This window comes from Oxyura jamaicensis, chromosome 6 (genome assembly GCF_011077185.1).
Source record: "Oxyura jamaicensis isolate SHBP4307 breed ruddy duck chromosome 6, BPBGC_Ojam_1.0, whole genome shotgun sequence".
Classification (NCBI taxonomy): domain Eukaryota; kingdom Metazoa; phylum Chordata; class Aves; order Anseriformes; family Anatidae; genus Oxyura; species Oxyura jamaicensis.
Window position 1 is genome coordinate 17652646 of NC_048898.1, and position 22800 is coordinate 17675445.

Here is a 22800-nt window from a genome sequence, read left to right on the forward strand (position 1 = left end):
TAATAATAAAGCCCAGCTTCGATACCAAATGCTTAGTACCAGGTACTTTGGCAAATTTTTAGTTCATAAGCACAAGGCCCAATCTTTAGAGTAAACTGTTGTCAGCTTGTACCAGCTGTCGCTGTTGCTTATTTCTACTCCATAGCAAGGAAGAAAACCATTTATCTATTTGTAGTTAGCTTTTGTTTTAAGTTCTAAAATCAGATTTTGCTGAAAGATCACTTCTGGCTGCTGGTTCCTTACTCTCCCCTGGGGAAAAAAACGTCTTCCTGACATCAACCAGGATATGTGTAGCAAAGCCACTGCTGTCCCACAGCAGAATGTGTTCCTTTAGCTGGTCAGCAGCCTTGTATCAGGAAGCTCACCACAGGATGTGAGGCTGGTGTCTCTTTCTGCTTATCCCCCATAACACCAAGAGAAAAGCAGCTACCTCCTGTTGTTGAAAGTGTGAAAAAAAGCCTTGGCAAGTCCTGAACTAGAAGTAAATTGTGGAGGTCTAACAACAAATGCAGTGAACTCCAACCACAAAAAAAAAAAAAAAAAAAAAAAAAAAAAAAAAAAAAAAGTTTAGAGGATCTTCCATGCTGAGGACCTTCTATGTCAAAGTTCCAGAAGTTGTACGTTTCATCTCAGAGCCCACAGGTGATCCCAATGCTCAATAGCATATTGCTTCTTGATGCTCTTTCTTCCATTTTCATGGATTCCCTTCTAGCCAGATCCTATCCATAAGGACATTTCTCTCCTGGGACAGAAACAGTCCTGGAGCCTTTTGTTGTAACTGTTTACTCCATAAATCTACCATGATCTAGCCATCATCATGAATGATTTAGTCTTAACTAGCCTGGTTATTTTTCAGGGAATTGCTGGGATTCACTCAACAACTGTGATGCAGCAGCTGCAGGGAGCTCGTGTTCAGTCAAGAAGGCTTTGCCTGAAGAGCCACCGCCTCTTTCCAAGGTCTCATGGTTTCTCTGTCAAGCCCCATTGCAATTACTTACACACTGCGTGCTGGTGATGCTGACAGAGCTGGAGATGAACGTTAGCCCGTTGTTCATGCTGACTTGTAGGAAAACCACCCTAAAGCACAAACAGATACACTTATTTTTAGTGTCATCTTTATACTCATTGTTCCCTTTATTCCAGCTGTGTTTTAGCCAATGGCTGATGAACATGCATGGATAACATGCCCTGCTGAGTCAAGGCATTATTGTGGCTTCAGGTGCTTACCTACCTCTGTCTCTCTACTTGCCCAGGAGCCATCCTTTTTATGTTGGCTTAATTGAGTTGGGACATATGCTCTTTCTTTAAAAGTCTCCATCCCACCTGGGGCAAAGGGCACTAGGACAGTGAGTTGCAGCAGTCTCAGACATTTGCAATACTACCCTAGATAGCACAGGAAGCCTTAAGACTTTGCTTTTATTTTAAATCTTTGTGGAGCTTAAAGAGACAGTCTTTTTTTTTTTTCTTTTTAAAAGCTTATCTAAGTAAAGTCAGAGTACCTGCACAAGGTACAGGGAAAAAAAATCACTGAAACGACAATGAAATTGAAACAGAATCTGTCCCTAGACATTCTCCAATATCAGAGAAAAGGAAAAAAAAGTTTCCCCTGCTACCCAAAAATAGGGAAGGGGAGGGAGACCCCAGTACAGTATTCAAGGACTCAGAAGATCACCAAGGAAGAAGTTACAGCCTTGTGCCACGTCTACCTGAAGTCTGCAAGACCAATGGCTGAACAATACCAACACTAACCAAAGCAGAACAGGTGCAAAACATGGGAAGCAACATCAACACCAGCAAAGGGATTCAAATCAAGCATCTTTTCAATGAAAATGAAAAGTTTGCTTGGAACTCGGTTAACTTTTGGTCTGGAAAAAAATGGAACAGGAACTGAGGAGAAATTACATAGGCATCCTCAAAAATCCTCCCCCACCAGCATCTGAAACCCTCCCTCCCCGCTCTTCTCATTAACTCCAGCTTTCTCTAAGTTATCTCATGGCCGATAGCCTCCCAGCTGCACTGGATTCATGGGGGGAGACTTCCAAGATGTCTTATTAGACAGTCCCTCCCAGGCAGAGCCCTCAAGTTCTGGAGATGTGGTGCAGAACAGCTGCAGCTAGCTGGACTGCAGCTTCCTGGGCAGGCTGCAGTGGGAAGGTCAATCCTAACACCCACCAGCATCCACAGAAACAGAGTGAGGCCTGACACCAATGATTACAATGACTCGGTTTGGCTGTATCTCCAGAGACCATGCACAACATGGGTCCAATGATGTCAAGAGGTTTGTGGCACAGCTGATGTGAGAGTTTTTAATCACCAGCCCTATTTTTCATTGAATAGAACTGCGCTGGCTCATGCTAGGAGAGTATTTGGTACACACGGGATTGCCGTAATCCCATTACAAAGATTAATCTTCTTAGTTTGGCACTTTGGGTAAAATTCCAAGCCCTTGGCTCAGTAATGACATCCTCATCCAAAGTCCCCTCTCTCCTGACACCTACTGGAAAGCAATACTTACTGTCCAGCATCTTCGATCACTGGAGCAGGGCAAAGCAGGTAAGTATCATGAACGAGGGTTGGCTTTTCATCTGTAAAGGAATTAATATAATTGTCAGAGATGAAAAAAACTCAATCAACAGCAGTTATTAGAGCTGTTCTTTCCTGCTTTCTGCTTCTCCTATCCCAAGCACACCTGAAGACAGCTCATTTCCATGGTCTTATCCTGCCAAAGCAGGGAAGTTAGTGATGTGTTTTAGGGCCAGCCTGAAGGGGGAAAAAAAAAAAGCACAGCTAGCATAGGTCAGTGTCTTATCACATCAGCTGCTGCAGACCTAACCCAAGGAACACGCAGCATGGAGGACATATGGAATTAGGGCAGTTTTTCTCCTTTGTACTTCCAGGTCAGCCCTAGCACTTGCAGTGTGAAATCCTGTCAAGGAGCCAGTGGGTTAGGGACAAGGAAGAAAGAGCCTTAAGTCTGGCTACCTGGTAAGCCACAAGAAACAAATCCTCTGCAAAGGGCATCTGTAAGTGTGACAGAAGTGAGACCACCAGAGTTTATTTAACACAGCCTCTATGTAGGCAGCAAGGATGGGAAATGAAGGAGCGATTCATGTGCACCCTCTCTAAGCGAATTCACTGCTAGGGAAGGCACCAGTCTGGCCGCAACAGAGTATGAAAGCCCCTACTGTGCTCGGCCAACAAGGACAGCATATACAGAGAAGGAGCCAAGCTCCCCTCCCCATGCCATGCTTCACCCTGCCAGACACACACTGATCCTCACGAAGAAGAGAGGGCTGCTGAGAAAATGGACACTCAATCTTTTTTGGCCATTCAGTCCTTTGCCTGGCTGCTGAGACAGCAAACAAAAGACCCTGTTGAGCACAGCGATTACAGGGAGTTTCCACGTTACACATGCTCTGTGATAAGACTGGCAACTTGTGTCAAAGAGGAATGGAGCAGGGCTGAAGGGCCCTGCTTTATGGTAAGCATCTTCTGAATCAGTGAACAAATAGCTTGAACACACCACTAGGGCATCAAGATAGCATTATTTATTTTTTTCTGGAGATGACCCAGGGAATAGGGAGCAATTTTATTTCCTTCCTGTTAAAGTCTGATAGCCAGCCCTTGCTGGCTGTATGTATCACACATGTGAATCATTACAGAGAGCCTGAAATTCACTGTGCAGCAGTATCTCCTGCATAAACCCTCACAACACAATGCCCACAGGTTGTAAGATTGAAAAAGGATGAATTTCAAGCTGCTAGATGCAGATCCCAACCTATCTCCCCTGACATCCACTGTAAGGTTTCCCCCGATACAGGTGGGAGATGGGCTGCATCCCATGGGCTGCCAGCCAATGGGAACTGGAACCCCCCAGCCTGAAGACTTACTGATAGTAAGGCTGTCGTTGAGCTTGAAGCTGCAGAGTACCTGGTCGATATTTCTTGCATGATAAAAACCATTGCCTCTTACCACAACTTGAAAGGATTCTGTAAGTAAAAGTACAGAAGAGTTATGAGTAATAGCTCAAATACAGCATTCCCTTCGAGTGGTCTGAAGTACAACATGACAACAGCTATTATCTGCCCTGTGTCTGAATCAAAGTGTTCACACTGACACTCAGTACTTAGCAGCAATAGCCTGTAGCCTAGTATTAGTAATAGCCTGTAGCAGCAATAGCCAATAGCCTAGTATTATAGTGACACTGGTGCTTTGCAGAGCAACATTCATCTTGAGGGTGCTCCCACAAGCATCCCACAGACCCCCAGTGCCTCAAAGATGCCATGAGAACACTGCAAGCCTGACTTGGCTGATGGTATCTCATGGTTCCTCCACAGCTTTGGGGGCAGATACCTTCTGTAATCACAAGCACCAGGCTTTCCTCTTTTCTTCCCAGCAGATCACACTCTACTCTCAAGCAGCAGCAGCTGCTCTGTTCAGTAAGACATGGGCAAACAGGACTGCCCTCCTCACCCCACCATGAAACAGAGGGGAAGGCTTTGTATCTGGCACAAGCCCTGGTGAAAGTCTTTTGGCACGTACAAGAACTGAGCCTGTGTATAGCCCTGCTAGCATCTGCTGCATGTTTCTTACTTCTCCATAGCAAGGTTTTAGAACTATTTCTTAGTAACAACCTCCATGTGTAACACTTCTTCCCAAACCTGACATCAATATCTAAACGCCCAGCTAAAATATATTTTTTTCTCTCTTGATTTTATATAAAAACAGCTTGCTGAAATATAATTGCAGTTGGATCCTCCCCTTTTCTCCCCATACTAAGTCTTAAAAGGCAGCAACCATAAAGACTTCACTAAGAGCTATTTCAGTGGTTTTAAAAAGATGGGGAAAAAAAAAAAAAAGAATTTCAAAACAAAAAGGTAAAAACTACCTCTAGAGGTCTAGTCTTGTCAGGACAGGTTACCCCTCCTGCTCTTCTTTTCCCATCACTGCTGTTCTGCACAGTCACTTGTGAGAACTGACTTTGGAATAACCTGCCCATCAACACAAGCTGACAATTGAGTTTCAATCCCAGACTTGCAGGGAAATGCAGACAGCTGGTACAGGATTTGGTTGTTGCTGTTGAGAAGTCTGCCCCTTCAAATGCTCCTGAGCATTAACATGTTCTGGGTGATGGTCTGTTGAAATGGCTAATTCCATTTAATTTTGCGCCCTGGCTCTGGCTGCGTCCTTTTCTTCCTTAGTTACTGTCAGCTTGTAGATTGCAGCTTTTGACAAGACAGCGAAGGGAAAAAGGTCAGCACTGAAATAACCGGGCAGCGCTGGCAGCGAGATGGTAGGTTGGAGCTGGTGTGCGCTGGCTGCGCTGTCGGCTTCGCTTCTGTGACTCTGATGAGAAGCTGACGGCTTGCATCCACACCTGGAAGTTGATGTGGCCAGTAGGATGCCACATCCAACAAAACCTTTCAATCACATCCACATACCGTAAGCATAATCAAAGCAACGATGCTGTCAAACAGGATACGAGGCACCTCCACTGCAGCACTGATAGCCTGTTTACAGGCTGCACGTCTTGGTCACTTTAAATCAGAGGGAAGAAAAAGGACCCAACTCCATTTCTCCACAGCGGGGATGACAAATTTGCAGGGTCAAAAAGCATTAAGCATCAGATAGCTGTCATAACGCGACTAGATCAATTTGTAAACGGACTCACTGGATAGCTTTGTCACAGAGAGCCAGAGCCCCAATAGGAATTGTCATAATTCAACTGCAACCACATGGAAATTGTTTCATCAGCAATTTACTAAACCTCTGGCAAATCAAAAATGAAGCTGAGAACACCACTAATCAGCAGTGGTAATTATGAGCTGCAAGAATAATTGTGAGCTGCAAGAATAATTGTGAGGAGTAGGTCAGTCTGCTCTAATCCCCAGTAAAGACTGGCTCCCACTGAGCAACACAAAGCCCATGTGCTTTCATACTAGATTCTAAGAATAAGTAATAATGTTGAATAAAATCAAGACTGATTTCCCCCCTCCTTACTCAAATAATATGCACACAAGAAATGCCCAGATAGATCCACATTTCAAGGCTATAAACGAGCAAGCTGTTTTGCTGGAGAATGTCACAATATATGTCACTTCTAAAAAACTAAGTAAATACTACATTCTAAAAAACTAAGTAAATAAAATTGATCAAAATTTCAAAATGCAGATTTTAATTAAATATCTATTTTTTTTTTTAAAAAAGAATAAAATTCCTGACTAAAAAAAGGGGGACAAACCTTACATTTCTATGAAATGTTATGTTCCAATTTTCAGCCACCTCTAAATGCACAGTATACATATTTTCCTATAGGATTTAATGACCATGTGATCTATTTCTTACCTATATATTACCAATAAATTATATTAGTGATTACCTAAATTTAACTTGTATTCAAAGTTTTAGATTACTTCAGATGCCTCAGGCATCTCATCTGTGTTGAAGTCTGAATAATGAACATTAAAAAGTCATATTACATATAGAAAATAACTATTATCTGACTGTCCAGTGAACCAAACTCGGGATCTGGATTCACACTACCATGAAAAAAGTTGTTCAATCCAAGGGGATCCTTTCCAGGAGACAATGGTGTTCACAGCTATAGACAAACCTCTGGCTCTACAGAAGTAAATGGGATTACTCGAGATAATAAAGCCAAGCACAAGTGTAAGTATTTGCAGCCACGTGCTCTAAAACTCTTGCAGTTCATTTCAGGTATGGCTTGTAGGACTAGGCCCATAGTAAAAACGATTATGATCCCAATTCTTGGTGTTAAAGACCGTTTAACCCACATGTTGACATCTTGCACCACTTAGAGCTGCACTTGCTGCTTCCTCCTATTTTCAAGGTCTCTGCTGCTATAAGCAAACCTTCAGGCACCTGAGCTCCACATCTTCACGCCCTGGCGATTCAGCAACGTGCTTTGCCCTGAGCCCACCTTTGCTGAATGACTTTGTCTGCAGGGACAGAACAAGCCCCAGAATTTAAGCATCCTGCCAAGTTTGCAGCATACACACAGCCTGCGCCAGGCTAATGTATACTGCTCTTTTTTGAAAGCTATGAAGATGCTGAAAATTTTTGATAGATGCAAGTAATAAAAAAAACTTGCAATAAGTTGTTACGCAAAAAAATGCCTGTTGTACAGCAAGAAAAAAAATTGCTATGAAATAAAAAAGCTTTTAAGTTGTTTTGATTAGTTCTGCAGAGTCTGCAAAGGAGATTTTTAAAAGCAAAATTATTCCTTTTTGACATTTTCCACAGATTTTTATGACAAACATCTGTTCCACAGTTACATATTTAAGAGTAGTTCAAAAGATACAAGGATATTTTGTTCTAAATATAAATACTGAGGGCAAGATCATACTACAATTGACATGTGGAAGCGAGTGAACAATTTCTCTTTTGTGCTATTTAATAGATTTTTCCTGAACCTCTTATTTTGTATCCTGCATTTGTATGCACTCTTTTTTCAGTGGATGAGGAAGTGAATATGAGACATGAACATCAGATCTAAATAACCATGCTATGAAACTATACTGTCCAGCAAACTTAAGGTGTCACTCTCTCTCTGCTGCAATAGTCTCTTAAGTAGGCAAAAAAATAGCAAGCTACTAAAGTAATCAGAACAAATACAAGCTAAATATACCAGACAGAAAAGGCATAAAGTTAGCAGCAGCTCCTCTGGAATTCTTCACAATTGTCTGTACCCTAATAGTTCTTTCAGTGCAAGTAAGTAAAATACTAATGCTTTGGAAAATGTCAGGTAGCTTGGCCTATGCAGTTAGCTAATTACATCTGGTTCAATAACCCTGAAGTTTCTGTGAACGTTCTGCAAAATCTTGTTCTAACTGCTGACAAGCCCTAGCAGATCTGAGGAACGCAATCTTTCCAGAAATTTGTGAGACATCGTGTTAGGCACTAAGATAGCCTCTGGCAGCCTGGCTTTATATCATTTTAGTCTCCTCCTTCTCTCGGATGTTTTAAAGAGCAATATCTCCAGATCTCCCAGTATTCTCTCAGCCAGTTCTCCAAGCCAGCATTCAGAGGCTACCTGTGTATTGACACCAGCTCCTTCCCAAGCTCAGAAGGGATGCACAAGACTTCAGCTGTAGCCCCAGGAGATCTGTCCAACACATCCACAGGCTTCATCTCTGACACTGCATCAGGTAGTTACTGACATTTCATCAGTGTCATTTGTTTGCCTTACCACACTGTTCTTGTGGAAGCTTACCTCCTGCACAAACACTGGATGGCTCAGCTGCTAGGATCTCAATGCAAGATTTCTTGAGAATCTGTAAGATTTAGATAAAGGCATTTTTGGTGATCTTTTTATCTATGCTTTATTAACACAGGAATGAATACCTTTTTTTAGGTTTCAGAATAGCCAACTTACTGAATCAATGGTTCCTCTAAGGGCATAAAAGCCTCCCGTAACTGGAAAAACATGATCGATGCTGTCAGCAATTGTTGACAGCTGCAAAGAAAGACAATCATAAATCATGAGGAAAACAAAATTACAGTGAATAAAACTGGGCCCCTTCATACTTGCTAAAAGACATCATACTGACATGAAATGATTTATGCCTCAAGTAATTAAATAAATGCCTTCAACTGATGCTGTTATTTCTGCACTAGTGTAACAACAACAACAAAAAAAAAAACAACAAGAAGCAAGCAAGCAAGATTACCTGAGTTTCATTGAAGTCTTTCACTCCAACACAATAAACAATAGCTCCAAAGCTTCTGGCTCTGTTGGCCTACATGAGAAAAAAAAGACAGTAAGTGCAAAATTGTATAATCAGTAGAGCCAAAACAGTAAACGCCTACACATGAGCTAATTTAGGTAAACATGAAGGTGACTTACTTCTTGTTCTGCATAATAAAACTGAACATCTTGCAACTCTCCATCCGTCAGAGCAATAATTACACTAGCAGTCCGAACTCCTACATGGACAACAGTTAACAGTTAGAGCACATACAGATGACATAAGATTGAACAATGAAAGTAAGTGAAGTGACGCACGTCTCCTTGCTGACAAAAATACAAAACCACAAGGCCAGACTCTCAGCCTGGTCTGTATGGACTTTATTGGAGATGCACTGATCTACCCCAGCTGAAGGTCAGATGCACAGCAACACGCAACAAGCATGAACCTACACACCTCCATCACACAGAAGCTGCACTTAATGGGGAGTACTGCTCTGGCAAGGTCCATGCACAAACTTTGTCCTGTGTAAAATGCAGTATCTGGCCAAGGCTATATTTAGACCCTTCATGTGGAGAAATGGCAAAATGGAAAATACTTCTCAACAAGAGCATTGCCCAAAGACTACTGGTATGAGACCTCTGCAAGAGGAGCTTTCCTGCCACCCTTCCTTTCCCTCCACCAGGTTTTAAAGCAGCAACCCCACTGAACACTGTGTGAAAAGGTGCTTCCATAGGGGGGTTCAGTTCTATACTTCTCATGCAACAAGAAGTGTTAGTGAAGTTCATAGGAATTCTGAGAGTAAAAAAATGCAAGACCAGGTCCACTGGAGAAAATTCATGTCTTGTGCTAAGCTTGTATGAAAAGAATGCAAAGACTTTGGACAGCTATAAAAGTAATGTGGTATAGAATACAATGTGACCTAGAAAAATGCAAGATATAAAAAATTTAATCCCAAATAATATGCAAGCTATGGTTCAACACACCATTCTGCTTCAATAGTTCTCACTAATGTGCTCACACATTACTTTCAGGGAAGTATTTATTATTTTATCAGAATAATCTTGTACAGTTTAAAGTGTCTTTCCCCATACTGTCTGAAACTAAAGACTGATTAGCTTTGACAGGTTTCTTATGCCATGCAGTCCTTCCCATGTCATGTCAACACAGACATAAAACCTTAAAAGTGACCTGCAACTTGGGAGGGGCAAAAAGCTTGGATTCCCATATTCATCATTTTTTCTGCCGAGGACACTTGAAAAAGGCCAAAAAGAATCTGAACTTTGTTTTCTTCTGAATTTGTTTCTTTCCCAATACTTTATTTTATGAATCCAGATGTCATCCACTCCTTTTTCCTTCCTAATCAACTTAGCTAGGAACTAAGCAACTATTCTTTATCTATTAGGAAGAAGTAAAATAATTCTTTCGAGCTCATCAGAACTCTTGATTTGCCTGGTAGAAGCATGTGAGAAGCCATACAAAAAAGTTGCTGCTGAAGACTCCACATGCATACCCTATTTTATTAAAAGGCATTGACATTTATGGATTTTCCAGAGAGGCCATCAACCCACAAATGGGAACAAGCTAATTCAAGGGTGCAAACTAGGCAGAAAGTGCTCAGTTCAACCTCTTAGGCCTTCTTTTTTTTTTTTTTTTTTTTGTTCCCCCACATAAAAAAAAAAAGCACAAATACATTTCCCTCTCCAAATTTAGCAAAAAAATGCATAACAAAATCAGATTCTGATCCTAACATTTTCACACTGATGAAAAAATCTCCAGCTGATCACACTCATACCTATGCTAACGAGAAGGAGAATCTGGGGGCATGAAGCAGACAGGGCTGAGTTCGTCAGGACAGAGCACGGCAGGGAGATGAAGATGTTCCTGTCCCCTAGATGCAGTACAGGCAGCTCCGGCTGCAATGCTCTGGTCTGTATTCTGCACTGGGTCAGATCTGGGATTATAGTGGTCTCCTCTGGTCTTAATAAACCATGAATCATGCATCTGAAAGTAGGGCTGTAGTCAAAATGGAATGCAACGATTGTGTAACACCAGTCCCTTCTCCAACACTTCTCTCAGCGGGTTTACTGCAGGTCACACAAAGAGCACCATCACCCCTGTCTTTTCCATGCAGATATGTAAGAACTGATAAGCAATGCCTACCTCCATAGGTTTCATGGTAAATCTGCTCATTTGCCTGCAACAAATTTTAAAACATTATTAGCTCATAAGTGCAGAAGAAAGGAAATCAAAGTTTATATATACAAATCAAAGGAAGGAGGTGGTGTGGTGTGTACCCTTTTAAATCCTTCATGCATGAAGGTGTCTCCTCCAGGCACTTCATACTGAAGAATTTCAAGTCCTCGTCTTATGGCTTCCCTTTGGATTAAAAAAAAAAAAAAAAAAAAAAAAAAAGAATTTTATTAAGAGGTAGTTTTCCCTTCCCCCTTTTCCCCACCCATGAGATATTCCTGTAACACAGCTAGATCACACATCCTGTCAATACATGGCACAAAGTACATACACACCAGCTAAAGCACTGGTAAAATCAAGACTAAAAAACAGTTTTGGCATGAGCTGAGCACCCATGGAAGTACAAAATCAGGCATATGATACAATACTAGGGTTAATACATTTTTAAGGGTGAAATGCCGACACTGCTCCCTCATTCTGCTATATTGTCTGCCAGGAAAAGACTGAATTAGAGCAAATGCCAGATATTGAACACTGACAAACTGCAGATGGAATGAGAATTTAAAAGCTTATGGCCCTGTCAGGAAAATGGGATGACTAAAAACTCATTATTCAATCAATCATCAGGACAGTTGGGATTAAGACATTTCCATTATAAAGACAGAGGCCAGAAAACGTGAAAATAGGATGGGAATGGGAATTTCCTGTCCCATACCAGAGGCTCAAACTTCCTCAGGCTGTTTCCTGGTACAAGAGTGATTTGGACACCATCACTCCTGGTGCATAGCTTCCTACTTCACCAAGAAACACCTGGAAACTAAGAGGATGACTCAGGGAAATTAATACTAGTTTTCCTGATTACTTAAAAATTCACAGCCACAAATAGAGGGGAAACAAGAGTATGTGGGATTAAGGTAAAAATCAGGGGGTTGTGGTTAGGGATGTCCATTGGGCATAAAGCACACTTTTACACTTCTGAAATATAAAATGAGCTGAAAAAGCACACTTGGAGATCCAACAGTGATCAATGGTTTAGGACAGGGAACATTTTAATGCCACATTCAATGCTATTTTCCTGTCTGAAAATAGAAAATCCCCCCGGGAAAAGTAAAGAAGTTTGACCTCTGTCTTCTAGATAGACAACAGAGTCCTGAGGACTTGATTGTGATGGTGGCAACAAGAATTTTGCTCTGGCCTAAGTCTGTCCTAAAAAGGCTGTGGTCTGGCAGCACAGTGGCAAAGCACCTCTAGCACAGCTGTTGTCCAAAGGCAGGGATGTGACAGCCATGCAGATAACACTCCAGCACCATCAGTACAACCACGGCTGGCATCAAGCAGGTACCTGAGTTGATGCCACACTGAGGACCGATGCAGAGCTCTGCGTCCTGGTTTTGGTGCCACTCATTGAGAGTGGCATGAGAGGAGTGGTGGAGGGATAAAAGCTGGGAAGTACTTGCCTGTTTTCTGTTAATTTCATGATTGTAGTGCCTCGTGAAGAAAAAACGATGAAAGACATGCGCAGCATTGGACTGAAACAGAAGAACAAGCCAGATCCACGTCTCATATACATTACTTCAGCAGATTTTCATTTCATAAGGAGTGAATGAGAAATAATGCATGAACATGTGTATGTGTACATATACATAATCAATTCTAAAATACCATCTAAGAAAGCTTTACCTTATGAACTTCTCAGCCAGGCTTTCCACAAAAGAGTAAATCTCTGTCCAATGATTCCTGACGCTTCCAGATCTGTATACAAAACATAATGGATTACCTTAATCGTATTTCACAGTGAAATTCCTTGTATCACTCTGAATTTTAAGAATGGGATACTCTGGAGGTGGCTATGGACACAACCTGGACAGAGGTCCATGGAGATGAGGCCTCTGGTGAGCCTCTGGTGAGGCTTTTACAGCAGTTGTGCTGTAAGTGGTAACAGAACAATTATTACAAAACCCACTGACCTAAACACAAGTACAAATATTTAATTTTTTTAGTATTTGTTACATAAAATATTTATAAAATGAATTGAACTAGAAGAAAATATTTGACATTGCTAAATCATCTGCTAACAGACTATTTACTTTCCTAGAGCACAGCTCTGCTCTTGCAGCCACACAGAAAGTCCGGACTGGTCTTTGACCCTCCCAGAACGCGTGGGAGAATGTTTCCATGAATTAATGTTTGTTTCAAAAGAAAAAGCTTTTGAAGTAATTCAGAGGGGGAAAGGCAGTACTAATAGCTAACACACAGCACTAGCTTTCTGGAGAGTCGATCCCTGCCTGTTACAGACTTCCTGTGAAAACTTGGGCAATAAGTTATATGCACAAACTTAGGGTTTTTTGCTCCCATTCCTGATCCATAAACTGCATTACTCACACTCCCTGGCTTTTCTCAATTTGGTCTTACATTCTCAGGGACCCTAGCAGTCTTGTGGGACTCAGACCTCAGAGCCCTGCATGCAGCAAATCTACAGTGCAGTTGATTTGCACTGTATGGATCTATGGCTTACACTTCCAAGCCACTTGAAAGGCTACAAAAAACACGAGAAGTCAATGGCGCGAAAAGCCCTCCCTAGGACTGTGGTGTTTATGAATGAATGGCTCATTCACTTGGCTTGCAAGGCAAACACCTATATCAGGTGTCTTGGACACAAGCAGAGAGATTAATAATGCAGCAGCATGTCCTGAAGGATCACAGAGGCTTAGATACAAGAACTAAAATACTTCTGAAACATAACTACTGAAGAAGTAAAAAACAAATTTTTGCCTTAGGTTTCCCCTAACTGCCATTAGACATTTTTCTATGTAAATGTATTAGAAGAGGGAAACAAATTGCAGTTCTGCTATGGGTTTTCAAAGCAATCCTATGTCTACCCCTATATACCAGGTACAGATCAGCAAATAGAAGTCCATGCGTGTAGTGCAACATGGCACTGCGTGCCTCGCCACTGTGCTGGTGGGGTGAAGGAGAGCAAAGAAAGGGACAAGGACCATAAAGGGACCACTTGAAGAATTTAAACTTGAATAAGCCTGCCTGTGTGCTTTTCTGGAGAACTGGTGACTCATTCACAGAACAAACTGGTTATCAAAGAATGAAGAAATTAAATTGCCAGACAGCAAGGGAGGGCAACAAAGCACCAGAGACCAATCAAACCAAGGACTGCTCAGTCTCCAATTTACATGTCAGTCAATGGATGAGCCATGTTCACGTATTTGTGAACAGTGCCAAAGAAAGGTAATGGCATTACTAGCAAACAAGCCATTTCCTTATCATAAAAAAATACATATTTCACATAGGCATGGATTAAGGAGTGCTTTTTCAAAAGGGATCTGTGGCAGTCCAACACCTATAATTCTCTAGGATTCTTCTGAAAGTCCCAGACTAAGCCTCTATGTTGGCTGAACTCAGATTTACCTTGAACCTAAGCAATGTTCAATGTATCAAGATCTATCTCAATTTTTACTTTTAAGTTACCCCCCCCACCCGACCCAGAGATGACACTTTTCAGCTTCTCTCTGGGCTTTCTATCCCATTTCAATTCCATTCTTGCAATTTCCAACAGGGTTATTTCTTTATACAGAATACCAGTTTCCTACTCAGAAATCACCATCTATTTTGGATGAGGTATCAAATTTCTACTGCCAGCTGCAGAGGTAATGATGCAATCCAAAACAGAAAGTAGCAACTAATTCTCTTCATAATGGCAACAAATCATCATTTCCAGTACCTTCTTAGAACTCTGAATTGCTTTCTCATTCTTTTTTCTTTCTTTCTCCTCTCAAATACCTATTTTTTTAGGCAAAGAACAGCTTGATAAAACAACAACAGACACTGAAAAATTAAGAAAGTTGTAAACCATTAATGGTGGAAAAACACGAACAGTGCAAATGCAGAGATAACCTTAATACCATGCACTTCCCATGCACTCTGACAACCTAAAATATAACAAAATACCCCATCTTGGAAAGGGCCAGTGGTCTTCAGAGTAACAAGAGGTGGCTGTAATAAATCCATAGGTACCCACCCCTTAAAAGCTAAAGATACCTCTGTCATGCACGAGTCCTCGCAGGAAGCATACTGTCACAGAGCTACAACCTTCCTGAGCAGAGGCACTTCAGGGCAGCAGGGTGTTTCCTCCTCCACTAGGAGGAATTATGCACCCACACATGGCTTATTTCTTGTCTGTCAGCTGGGAAATGTCAAAGCCAGACAGAAGCCCTAGCAAGAAAAGTTTTACTGTTTCCAAATCTTAGATGAAGAGGGCCAGGGAAGTGGTCAGCATTTAACTACTTCCTCCATCACACTCCTCCAGGCCCGGGTGTTGTCCTGTTGACAGCAATGCTCAAACACAACCAATGCTGGTAATGTCAAAGCCCTCAAGAACCAGAGATAGCCTGGCTTACAAAAGGACATGATTTCCCTTCCCTGCCCCTCAAATTCCTCTCTAAATTGTCCGCTTTAGTGACAGAATGATGAAAATTTCCAACAACAAATTTTACTGTATATAGCTTTGCTAAGCTACATACTAAGCTGCCCGCTACTGTCAAATAGTACTCCCAACACTGACAGAAACAGAAGCAGCCCAGCACTATGGAAAATACTGAGACATTTCACTGCTTTTTGCATCTTAGCTTTAATACCACAAAATCCCTTCTGCTGGCAGCACAAACTAACATGCTGTGCTGCGTGGCTGGATGGAGCAAGGAAGTTTTTGCCTTGCTTCTCCATGGCAAGCGGGAGGCTGTGACTTAAACCCCTCCAAGCATACTCTTAGCTCATTTCTGACAATGGTCAATGTTTGAAAGACACACTCACTTTCAACTCCACCATTCCTGAGCCTAGAGTAAGTATGAAGTCTTTCATACATTCTGCACCACAGATTATTTCTGGACATCTTCTCAGCCTGACTTTTACAGCAGTTTTGGTGCCTTTATCATTTCTTTTATTCCTATGATAACTGAGAAGAATGTAATTCCTGTTAACCAGTTTACTGGTGCTAATAGGAGCCTCAGACAAAGCGGGCATGTTGTCCCAAACTGCCATCATCAGTAACCAACCACAAACAGATTCATTGCCTGGCCTGTTTGGCCACTCCCATAAGATTTCAGGGGAGCAGTGAAGACTTCCGAATCATAAGGAAAGCATCAGCCAAACACAGATCAGCCCAGTGCAGAAAGCACACTGGGTACAAGACACATGCTCAGCCACCCTCACCAGCAGGTCGGGGAAGCCATGTGGCAGCAACAAAGCAAGGGAACCCTACACACCCTGCAGAGCATCCAGTCAGAGACTTCTGTGGGCAATCACCCATCACTTACAGGTGGCTCAAGCACCCTCCAGAGCCAGGCAGGACAATGCCTCAGTCCTCAGAGGTCACACGATTCTCATGGCAAAGGCAAACACAGAGCAACAGACAGCTGCTGCAGAGAGCCAGAATGCTGCTGAGGACATGTCAGGGGCTGCTTCTGCTGCCGGCTCGCTTGCCTGAGTCTGGAGCAAATCCAGCAGAATTCCACCAGCTCCATACCTAAGGAAATGGGATCAGAATTGGGCCCAACCAGAGCTGAAAACCCACAGGAGCTGTTTGCTGGGAGCTTGCTCCCCAGTGCCCAAGCTTGGTTCCCATTACACACGAGACAAAGAGAGGAGTCAGCAAGCCACAACATAGGAAAGAATGCGCTCCCTGCCTCATGGCCCGCGCTGAGGAGCAGCTGCTGCTCCTGCTGCCGTTTTCCTGAATTTCACATTGCTACTGCTGGATGGGAGGGGAAAAGAGGAGGCTGCTAAGTATTTCTGAGGGCGGAAGGAAGTGATGTGATCGCAGGCCTCGATTCTGCTCCTGCTTACTTTGGAGTGACTCCTTGCAACTTAGCAGAGCTCGGCATCAGAGTAAAAAACACACTGAGCAGTGTCAGAGTCGTGTCTGGCCCTTGCTGCTGTCTGAAAGATGGCACAGCATGAGCTGGGCTGGAGTCACCCCCTTCTCTACTAGCAGGCCCCAGAGGCAGTGGATGCTGGAAGCAGGGAAGCTGAGAAGCACAACCTGGCACCCAGGGCGTCACACTCTGCCCTGCTACTTTGGGTCATGTCTGAGGTGTCTGTCCCAGGACATAAATGACCCACAGCTAGAGCTAAACTCTGCCAGAAGCCCACTCTGCTGCAGTACACCTCAGACCTGCAGCGAGAGTTAATATCCAGGCACTACCCAAACAGCCCACGTTTATATTACCACACACACGTAGCAGGCGGCAGGACTCAAAGCCTCAAACAGGAGAGGGAAACCCCTTGAAAATGAGGAGCTGCCCCTTGTCCTACATTTCACACACCCCCAACTTTTGCCTGTCTCTTACTAATTAACTGATGGCAGCTATTTCAGAGATCCTAGAAAAAAATAATAATAATAAAAAAAAAAAACACAAACCTGTTATTACTGATTTTGGGTTCAATTTGAGTGTGCTATCAAGTTTGCTGGTCCTTATAAGTATCCCCTTGAGCTAATGGTGGCCTTGCATACAGCCCTTTGCTCAGAAATAAGGCAGTTTGTTGTTATTTGGAGAGAGCTCTTTGTGGCCACAACCGCATTGCAGACAGCAGGAGAATTCTTGCACATGGCTAATAATGGCTCTGCAATAAAAGCAAACCCTGGGGCATCTAGTTTGTTGTGGCTTCAGACATGCACGCGCATGTTCATCCATCCCTCGCCTCCCTTCTTGTGAGCCAGCAGAGCATTCAAAGTGACAAGGGCCCTCCTCTCAAACAATGCTTCCTGCAAGCATGGAAGGGACCTTCAGCGGGTGATTCATCCAGGCTAGGAAGAACTAGTTTATATTATCTGCTCCAAAGGCAATTAGAAGCACTGGCAGAAGTGGCCACTCCAAAGCGGTCCTCGCTGCAAAGAACTTAAAATATTAATGGACAAGACAGAGACTGGAGTGGGGAGGAAAAATAAATGGAGAAGCGGCTAGGAAGCAGATTTCTTAGTCCTAGGCCAGTGCACCAAACACAGGACTCAGAAGTATTTGAATCCAAAAGGTTTTTTTTTATGACCAAAACCATTAATTTACAGATGGCTTTTCTCCTATAAAACTACTGACAAGATCTGCAGCAACATCACTGACTTACGTAAATCATCCCTCAAAACACCACCCAATGCTCCTGCTGTCTAATCCACAAATCCTGTCCCCCTGCGTTACAGCTCTTGTGACATGCCCAGCCACCTGAGGAGCACACTGCAAAGTAGAATTTGAAGGCCCTCTCAGACTGCATCCAACCACTTCAGACCTCCCAGGAAAGCTCCAGCGCTGCTCTGAGCAGCACCAGACATGGAGGACCTGGTCTCAGCATGCCGGTCTGTTGAACACAACACAGGGAGCACAGCAGACCCCTCAGTCCCAGTCAGGCCACAACACTCGTAACAAGGTGCAAGCAGTAACTGGGAGCAGGGAAGCAAGGCTCCGGCGCTGTCAAGAACTCACAGGAGTCACGTTGCATGCCAGCATTTGGCCTGCAAGCTTCATTACAAAAGTAATGAAATTCTCAATCACTGAGCACAAGCAAACTGAAACCCTAGGTCAGGGGGAATCTTACGGTTTACTTCCTTGGCTCAAGCCCCAAATAAATCAGATGTAGTTACATGCCTAAATAGACTGCAAATGACAGGCTGCCATGGCTTTTTCTTCCCATTAACTGTACACATTTTATGTCAAATAACTGCTACCCATTAGCGTTGTCTTGGGTTTAACAAAGAATTTTTTCTTGGTGCAGGGGGAAGGAATTCTTCCCTTCCAAAAGGCAAATCTGGCAGAATAATATCAGACAAAATGCAAACAAATAAAGCCTGGTTCCAATAACATAGGTATGTCTGAAGCTGAATAAAAATTTCCTTTGGAACATTCCATACAATTATACCTGGTTGTAAGGAAATCCCAACACTGGCTGCAACATAACCACAACAAAGGAAGATACAAAGGCAAAATACCAACAGACTATGTTTTGAAAACAATAAAGAATATTGCTTACAGGCAGTTGGAGACTATAAGAGGTGTCATGCAGATGATGAGTTTACGTTATAAAGGGGAAAAGAAGTCAGACAGAAAAGGAAAAGATACAGACACTACACAACCGTTTAAAAATATATATGGCAGTCAATGAAGTCTAAGGAACAAAACTGATACTTCTACTCTGACAGTGAGTCCTCTCAAACTTGATATGCAGTTTACCTGCATCAGGTCCCAAATCTTAAAATGAACTTAAGTTTGGCTGCAACAGGCAGATATCCTTGCTCACCAGAATGGAGTTCAACAGTGTTTAAAGTTAGAAGTGAAATACAAGATTTTTCAAAAGCAATGGGGTGAGGTGACAGAACACATGTTCAGGCACCTATCTCTCTGCCAGCACTCCAATTTCTGACCACAACATTGTTAGCCACATGCCTCCACTCCTCATGCCCTGCGTAGCACCCACGCACAGAACTGCATTGGTCCAAGACAACGCAGAGAAGAGCTGCAGGAACTCCCTCGGCCAACTCTGTCCCAACACTGGGGCACTGGGACCATGTGAATGCAGGAAGAAAGGCAGAGGGCTGCAGTGAGAGCCTAAAGCCAAAACTACTTGCTCTCACCAGTGCTTCTAATTCATGATTTTCATGAGTGCTAAATTCATTCAAAAAATTGGCAAGGAAATTGTGCATGCTTGGGAAGATAGGAGTAAAATGTGTTTACTGAACTCTTTTCTTTGTTTGCTTTAAATAAGGCATGGGGGAGGGGGGGAGTAATCTGGAGATCATCAATGCAGTATACTTGCCTTAAAGCGATTAAAAACCTGGTCCAGAATAGCTACTGAAATGCCTTTTGTTCTGATGGCTTTCTGGCTTGCCTAAAATCTGAGGAAGTATCAACTCATTTCCCACCCAGCAACTCCCACAAAACAACTGTTTTTTCAAGGTGAAGTGTCTGGGGGGAATGATCAAGTAAAAAAAAAAAAAAAAAAAAAAAAAGACAGGGAAGTTAATTTCCCATCTAATCAGCATAGATTGTGCTCTCCTGCACCAGTTCCCTACCCAGTGATGCTGACCTCTGGAGAGTAGCTTAGCAAGGGTAAAGGAAGGCATCTGCAAAACGGATTACAAGGGAGAAGGCTCAACTGGCTACACTGTGCTGATGTCTTTAACAAAGTTTCTGCTATAAGCACAGGAGAAGCAGCAAAACTGATGTGAAAAGCAAGACTGTTGGGGGCCCAAGAGACAGGAGTACTGTGAAGAGGGACTATCCACAAGTTCATGGGGAAGATGAGAAAGGGTAGTTAGTCCAGCCCCCCAGAAAACAATCGCTGCTCTAAAAGAAAGCCAGCCAGGGCCTTCAGACATTTGCACGTCCATGGTCTGTGCTGTGGAAAAAGGAAACATTTTCTCAAGGAAGCACAGCTCATTTTTCCTCAAAACCCAAACAATTTTAGCAAACATCCCAGCAGGAAAAAAAATACCTTTGAGAATCTCACATTCTCCCTTGCCCCGCCGCCCCCCCCCCCTCCCCCCGGATTTTCCATCCTGTCTTACAGTCAAAAAATAACTAAAGACCTTTCTCTGTATTTGGTAAATACAGCAGCTCATATCTGTCATATTAAGAATTGCCAGGAGCAAATATTTATGGCAGAGTTGGAAACCCTTTTAAAATCAGGACTTATATTTGTTGCACTAATCATAATGATGCCACCAGGCATGGTTATAATTAGAAAACACTAGAGGTCAGTCATCCTTTTTGCTGTGCAAGTGCATTGCAATATGATTACAAACAACAGCTGGATGTTAACAGCAAGGCGGGGATGAAGGGGAAGTATTTACATACTCAAGCACAAGGATGTCAGTACAAGATGGGAATAGTCAAGCAGCCAAATCCCTAAGAGGACATGTCCTCAGCAGCTCGGGATGGGACTGAAAGAAGTCCTTCAAGCACAATGACAACCGAAGCAAGTGAAGCAACCAAAGCAAGTGAAGAGTGCTCCGCTACCCATTTACTTATTTTAACTTAATAGCTATGCTTGTTTAAAGATGAACATGAGGTTTTTGTTATCACCTGTGATGATCTTACCATATGCCACAGGAGAACTGGGTATACCAACAGCATGGTATATTGCTTTACCTCATGCACAGGGCTTCACATGGCTACAAACAGAAAAATCTCTGCTGCTTCAGTATAATACTTTGAAACCTTCCACTACACATACAAATAAACTCAAGCTTGCAGAACTCAGAATGTGACACTCAGACAGCACAAGTTTGCAGACTTTAGGCAGCTGCTTCTGCAGCCAGCAAATGTCCAGTTCTCATAGCTTCAAGAGATTTGCTCATTTAAGTATTCCCAGAGACAAGGCAGACCTACTGGGGCTCTGACACGGTCAGACAACCCTAAAGAAGACGGTAGCAGGTCTCCCTCCCACACATGCTGCTTTTTCCATGCCAGTTTCTTGGACATTGCCCATCCCATAAAGTTAATATTAAGGGCTACAGTCAACTTCAGAAAGATAAAAGCTGTAAGAATTCAGTGAGTTTCTCTTTCTAATTGGCACCATATATATTATACCGATAACTTCACAAGCAGATGATCTTTTCCCTCTGATGGTTGTTGCCTGCAGGATTAGATTCCCCACAGACTTCGCCTGGCAGAACAAAAAGAAAGATATGACCCAATAAAGTCATTGCAGTAACACACAGTGCTTACATGCCTAAGGAGAAAGGTTTGTTGTCTTCTTCCAGTTTGCCTCCTACAGATGAGAGATTACATCTTTCTATGGGAAAGCAAAGCAGATTTAAAGTGATTTTGGTTCACCCAGGCTGACTTCACAGACAGGGTCTGTCATTCAGCTAAAGAGTGTGCTACAGGGTCACGGGATTAAAGCCTGGAGTTTTCACAGTCAATGCTTCAATACCATTGTTACACATCTAATTAAGACTGAATGCATCCAGCTCCATAATGGCAAGACACCAATGAAGGCATGCAATGCCCCGGAGATGTGGGGATACCTACCAGTATACCATGTTTTTCTTCTGTGGATTCTCCCATTAGAAATTAGAGCCAGGATTCTTCCCAGCTATGCATTAGCATGGATCCAACTGAAAAAGGTATTCACCACATCTCCAGATTCGACCAGCTGCTTATAACTGGCTTCCTGCCTTCTCCCTACCAGGCATACCCTGGCCCTTCTCAGCACTGATCTCTAGCTCCTTTCTGAAGAACTGTCCCAAGATCCGGAGTCTATCCACCTGCTGCCTCAACCAAGTGCTCATGTTGTGCCAGATGTCACAGGATATATCTGGGACTAAACGCCAGCAGCCAGCACGTACGCTCCCTCTAAGTACCACGCGCATTGTGTTACAGCAAGAAAGCAGCATGGGACCTATGGCTCTTGAGATCTGCCGCTCTAACATTACCCACGCAGATTGTAACACAATCTCATCAAGGCCAGAAGCAGCTTTGCCACTGGCCTGTAGGAGTGGGAATGGATTCTAAATCCACCCAGGGGCTCAAATAACTTCTACTGCAGCTTTTTACCCAAGACTTCCTCTTTCAGCCTCTTGAAGGTTATAAAGACGCAGTTTATGACTGAAGCCAAAGAGAATTTTCCCACTGAAACCTAAATGCATGACTTTTATACCAACCGTGATAGGTCTGGTCTGAAATGGAGCAATGTACAGAGGAAACAGCCCCTGGGCCAAGATGCAAGACCCATAGCCTACTAAAAGAAAACATGATTTTGGGTCCACAACACTGAAGAGGATCTTAATTGCACAACCAGCGTGCTATTGCTTGACACACCTAACTCTGAGCAAGTTGCTTTGTTCTCTGCCTTGATTTCCCCAAATGGAATGTGACTGAGAACAGCAGCCAGCCCAAAGCAC

At 43.0% G+C, this 22800-nt stretch overlaps 1 protein-coding gene across 2 annotated transcripts in view; it reads right to left on the reverse strand.

The window, feature by feature from the left end:
• Window positions 1–22800, reverse strand: part of ANTXRL (ANTXR like) — a 55250-nt gene that overhangs the window by 30401 nt on the left and 2049 nt on the right. Inside the window, exons 1-12 of one of the 2 annotated variants that reach the window (XM_035330008.1) lie at window positions 14932–14989; window positions 12582–12653; window positions 12359–12430; window positions 11006–11087; window positions 10872–10905; window positions 8867–8946; window positions 8691–8759; window positions 8396–8476; window positions 8234–8294; window positions 3891–3989; window positions 2516–2585; window positions 999–1077 (exon numbers count right to left, since the gene is read on the reverse strand). In XM_035330008.1, coding sequence (XP_035185899.1) covers window positions 999–1077; window positions 2516–2585; window positions 3891–3989; window positions 8234–8294; window positions 8396–8476; window positions 8691–8759; window positions 8867–8946; window positions 10872–10905; window positions 11006–11087; window positions 12359–12430; window positions 12582–12653; window positions 14932–14960 — 828 coding nt within the window. In that variant the 5' untranslated portion in view covers window positions 14961–14989. Of the gene's footprint in view, window positions 1–998; window positions 1078–2515; window positions 2586–3890; window positions 3990–8233; window positions 8295–8395; window positions 8477–8690; window positions 8760–8866; window positions 8947–10871; window positions 10906–11005; window positions 11088–12358; window positions 12431–12581; window positions 12654–14931; window positions 14990–22800 lie in introns of those variants that run through there. The other variant, XM_035330007.1, reaches the window with a different exon arrangement.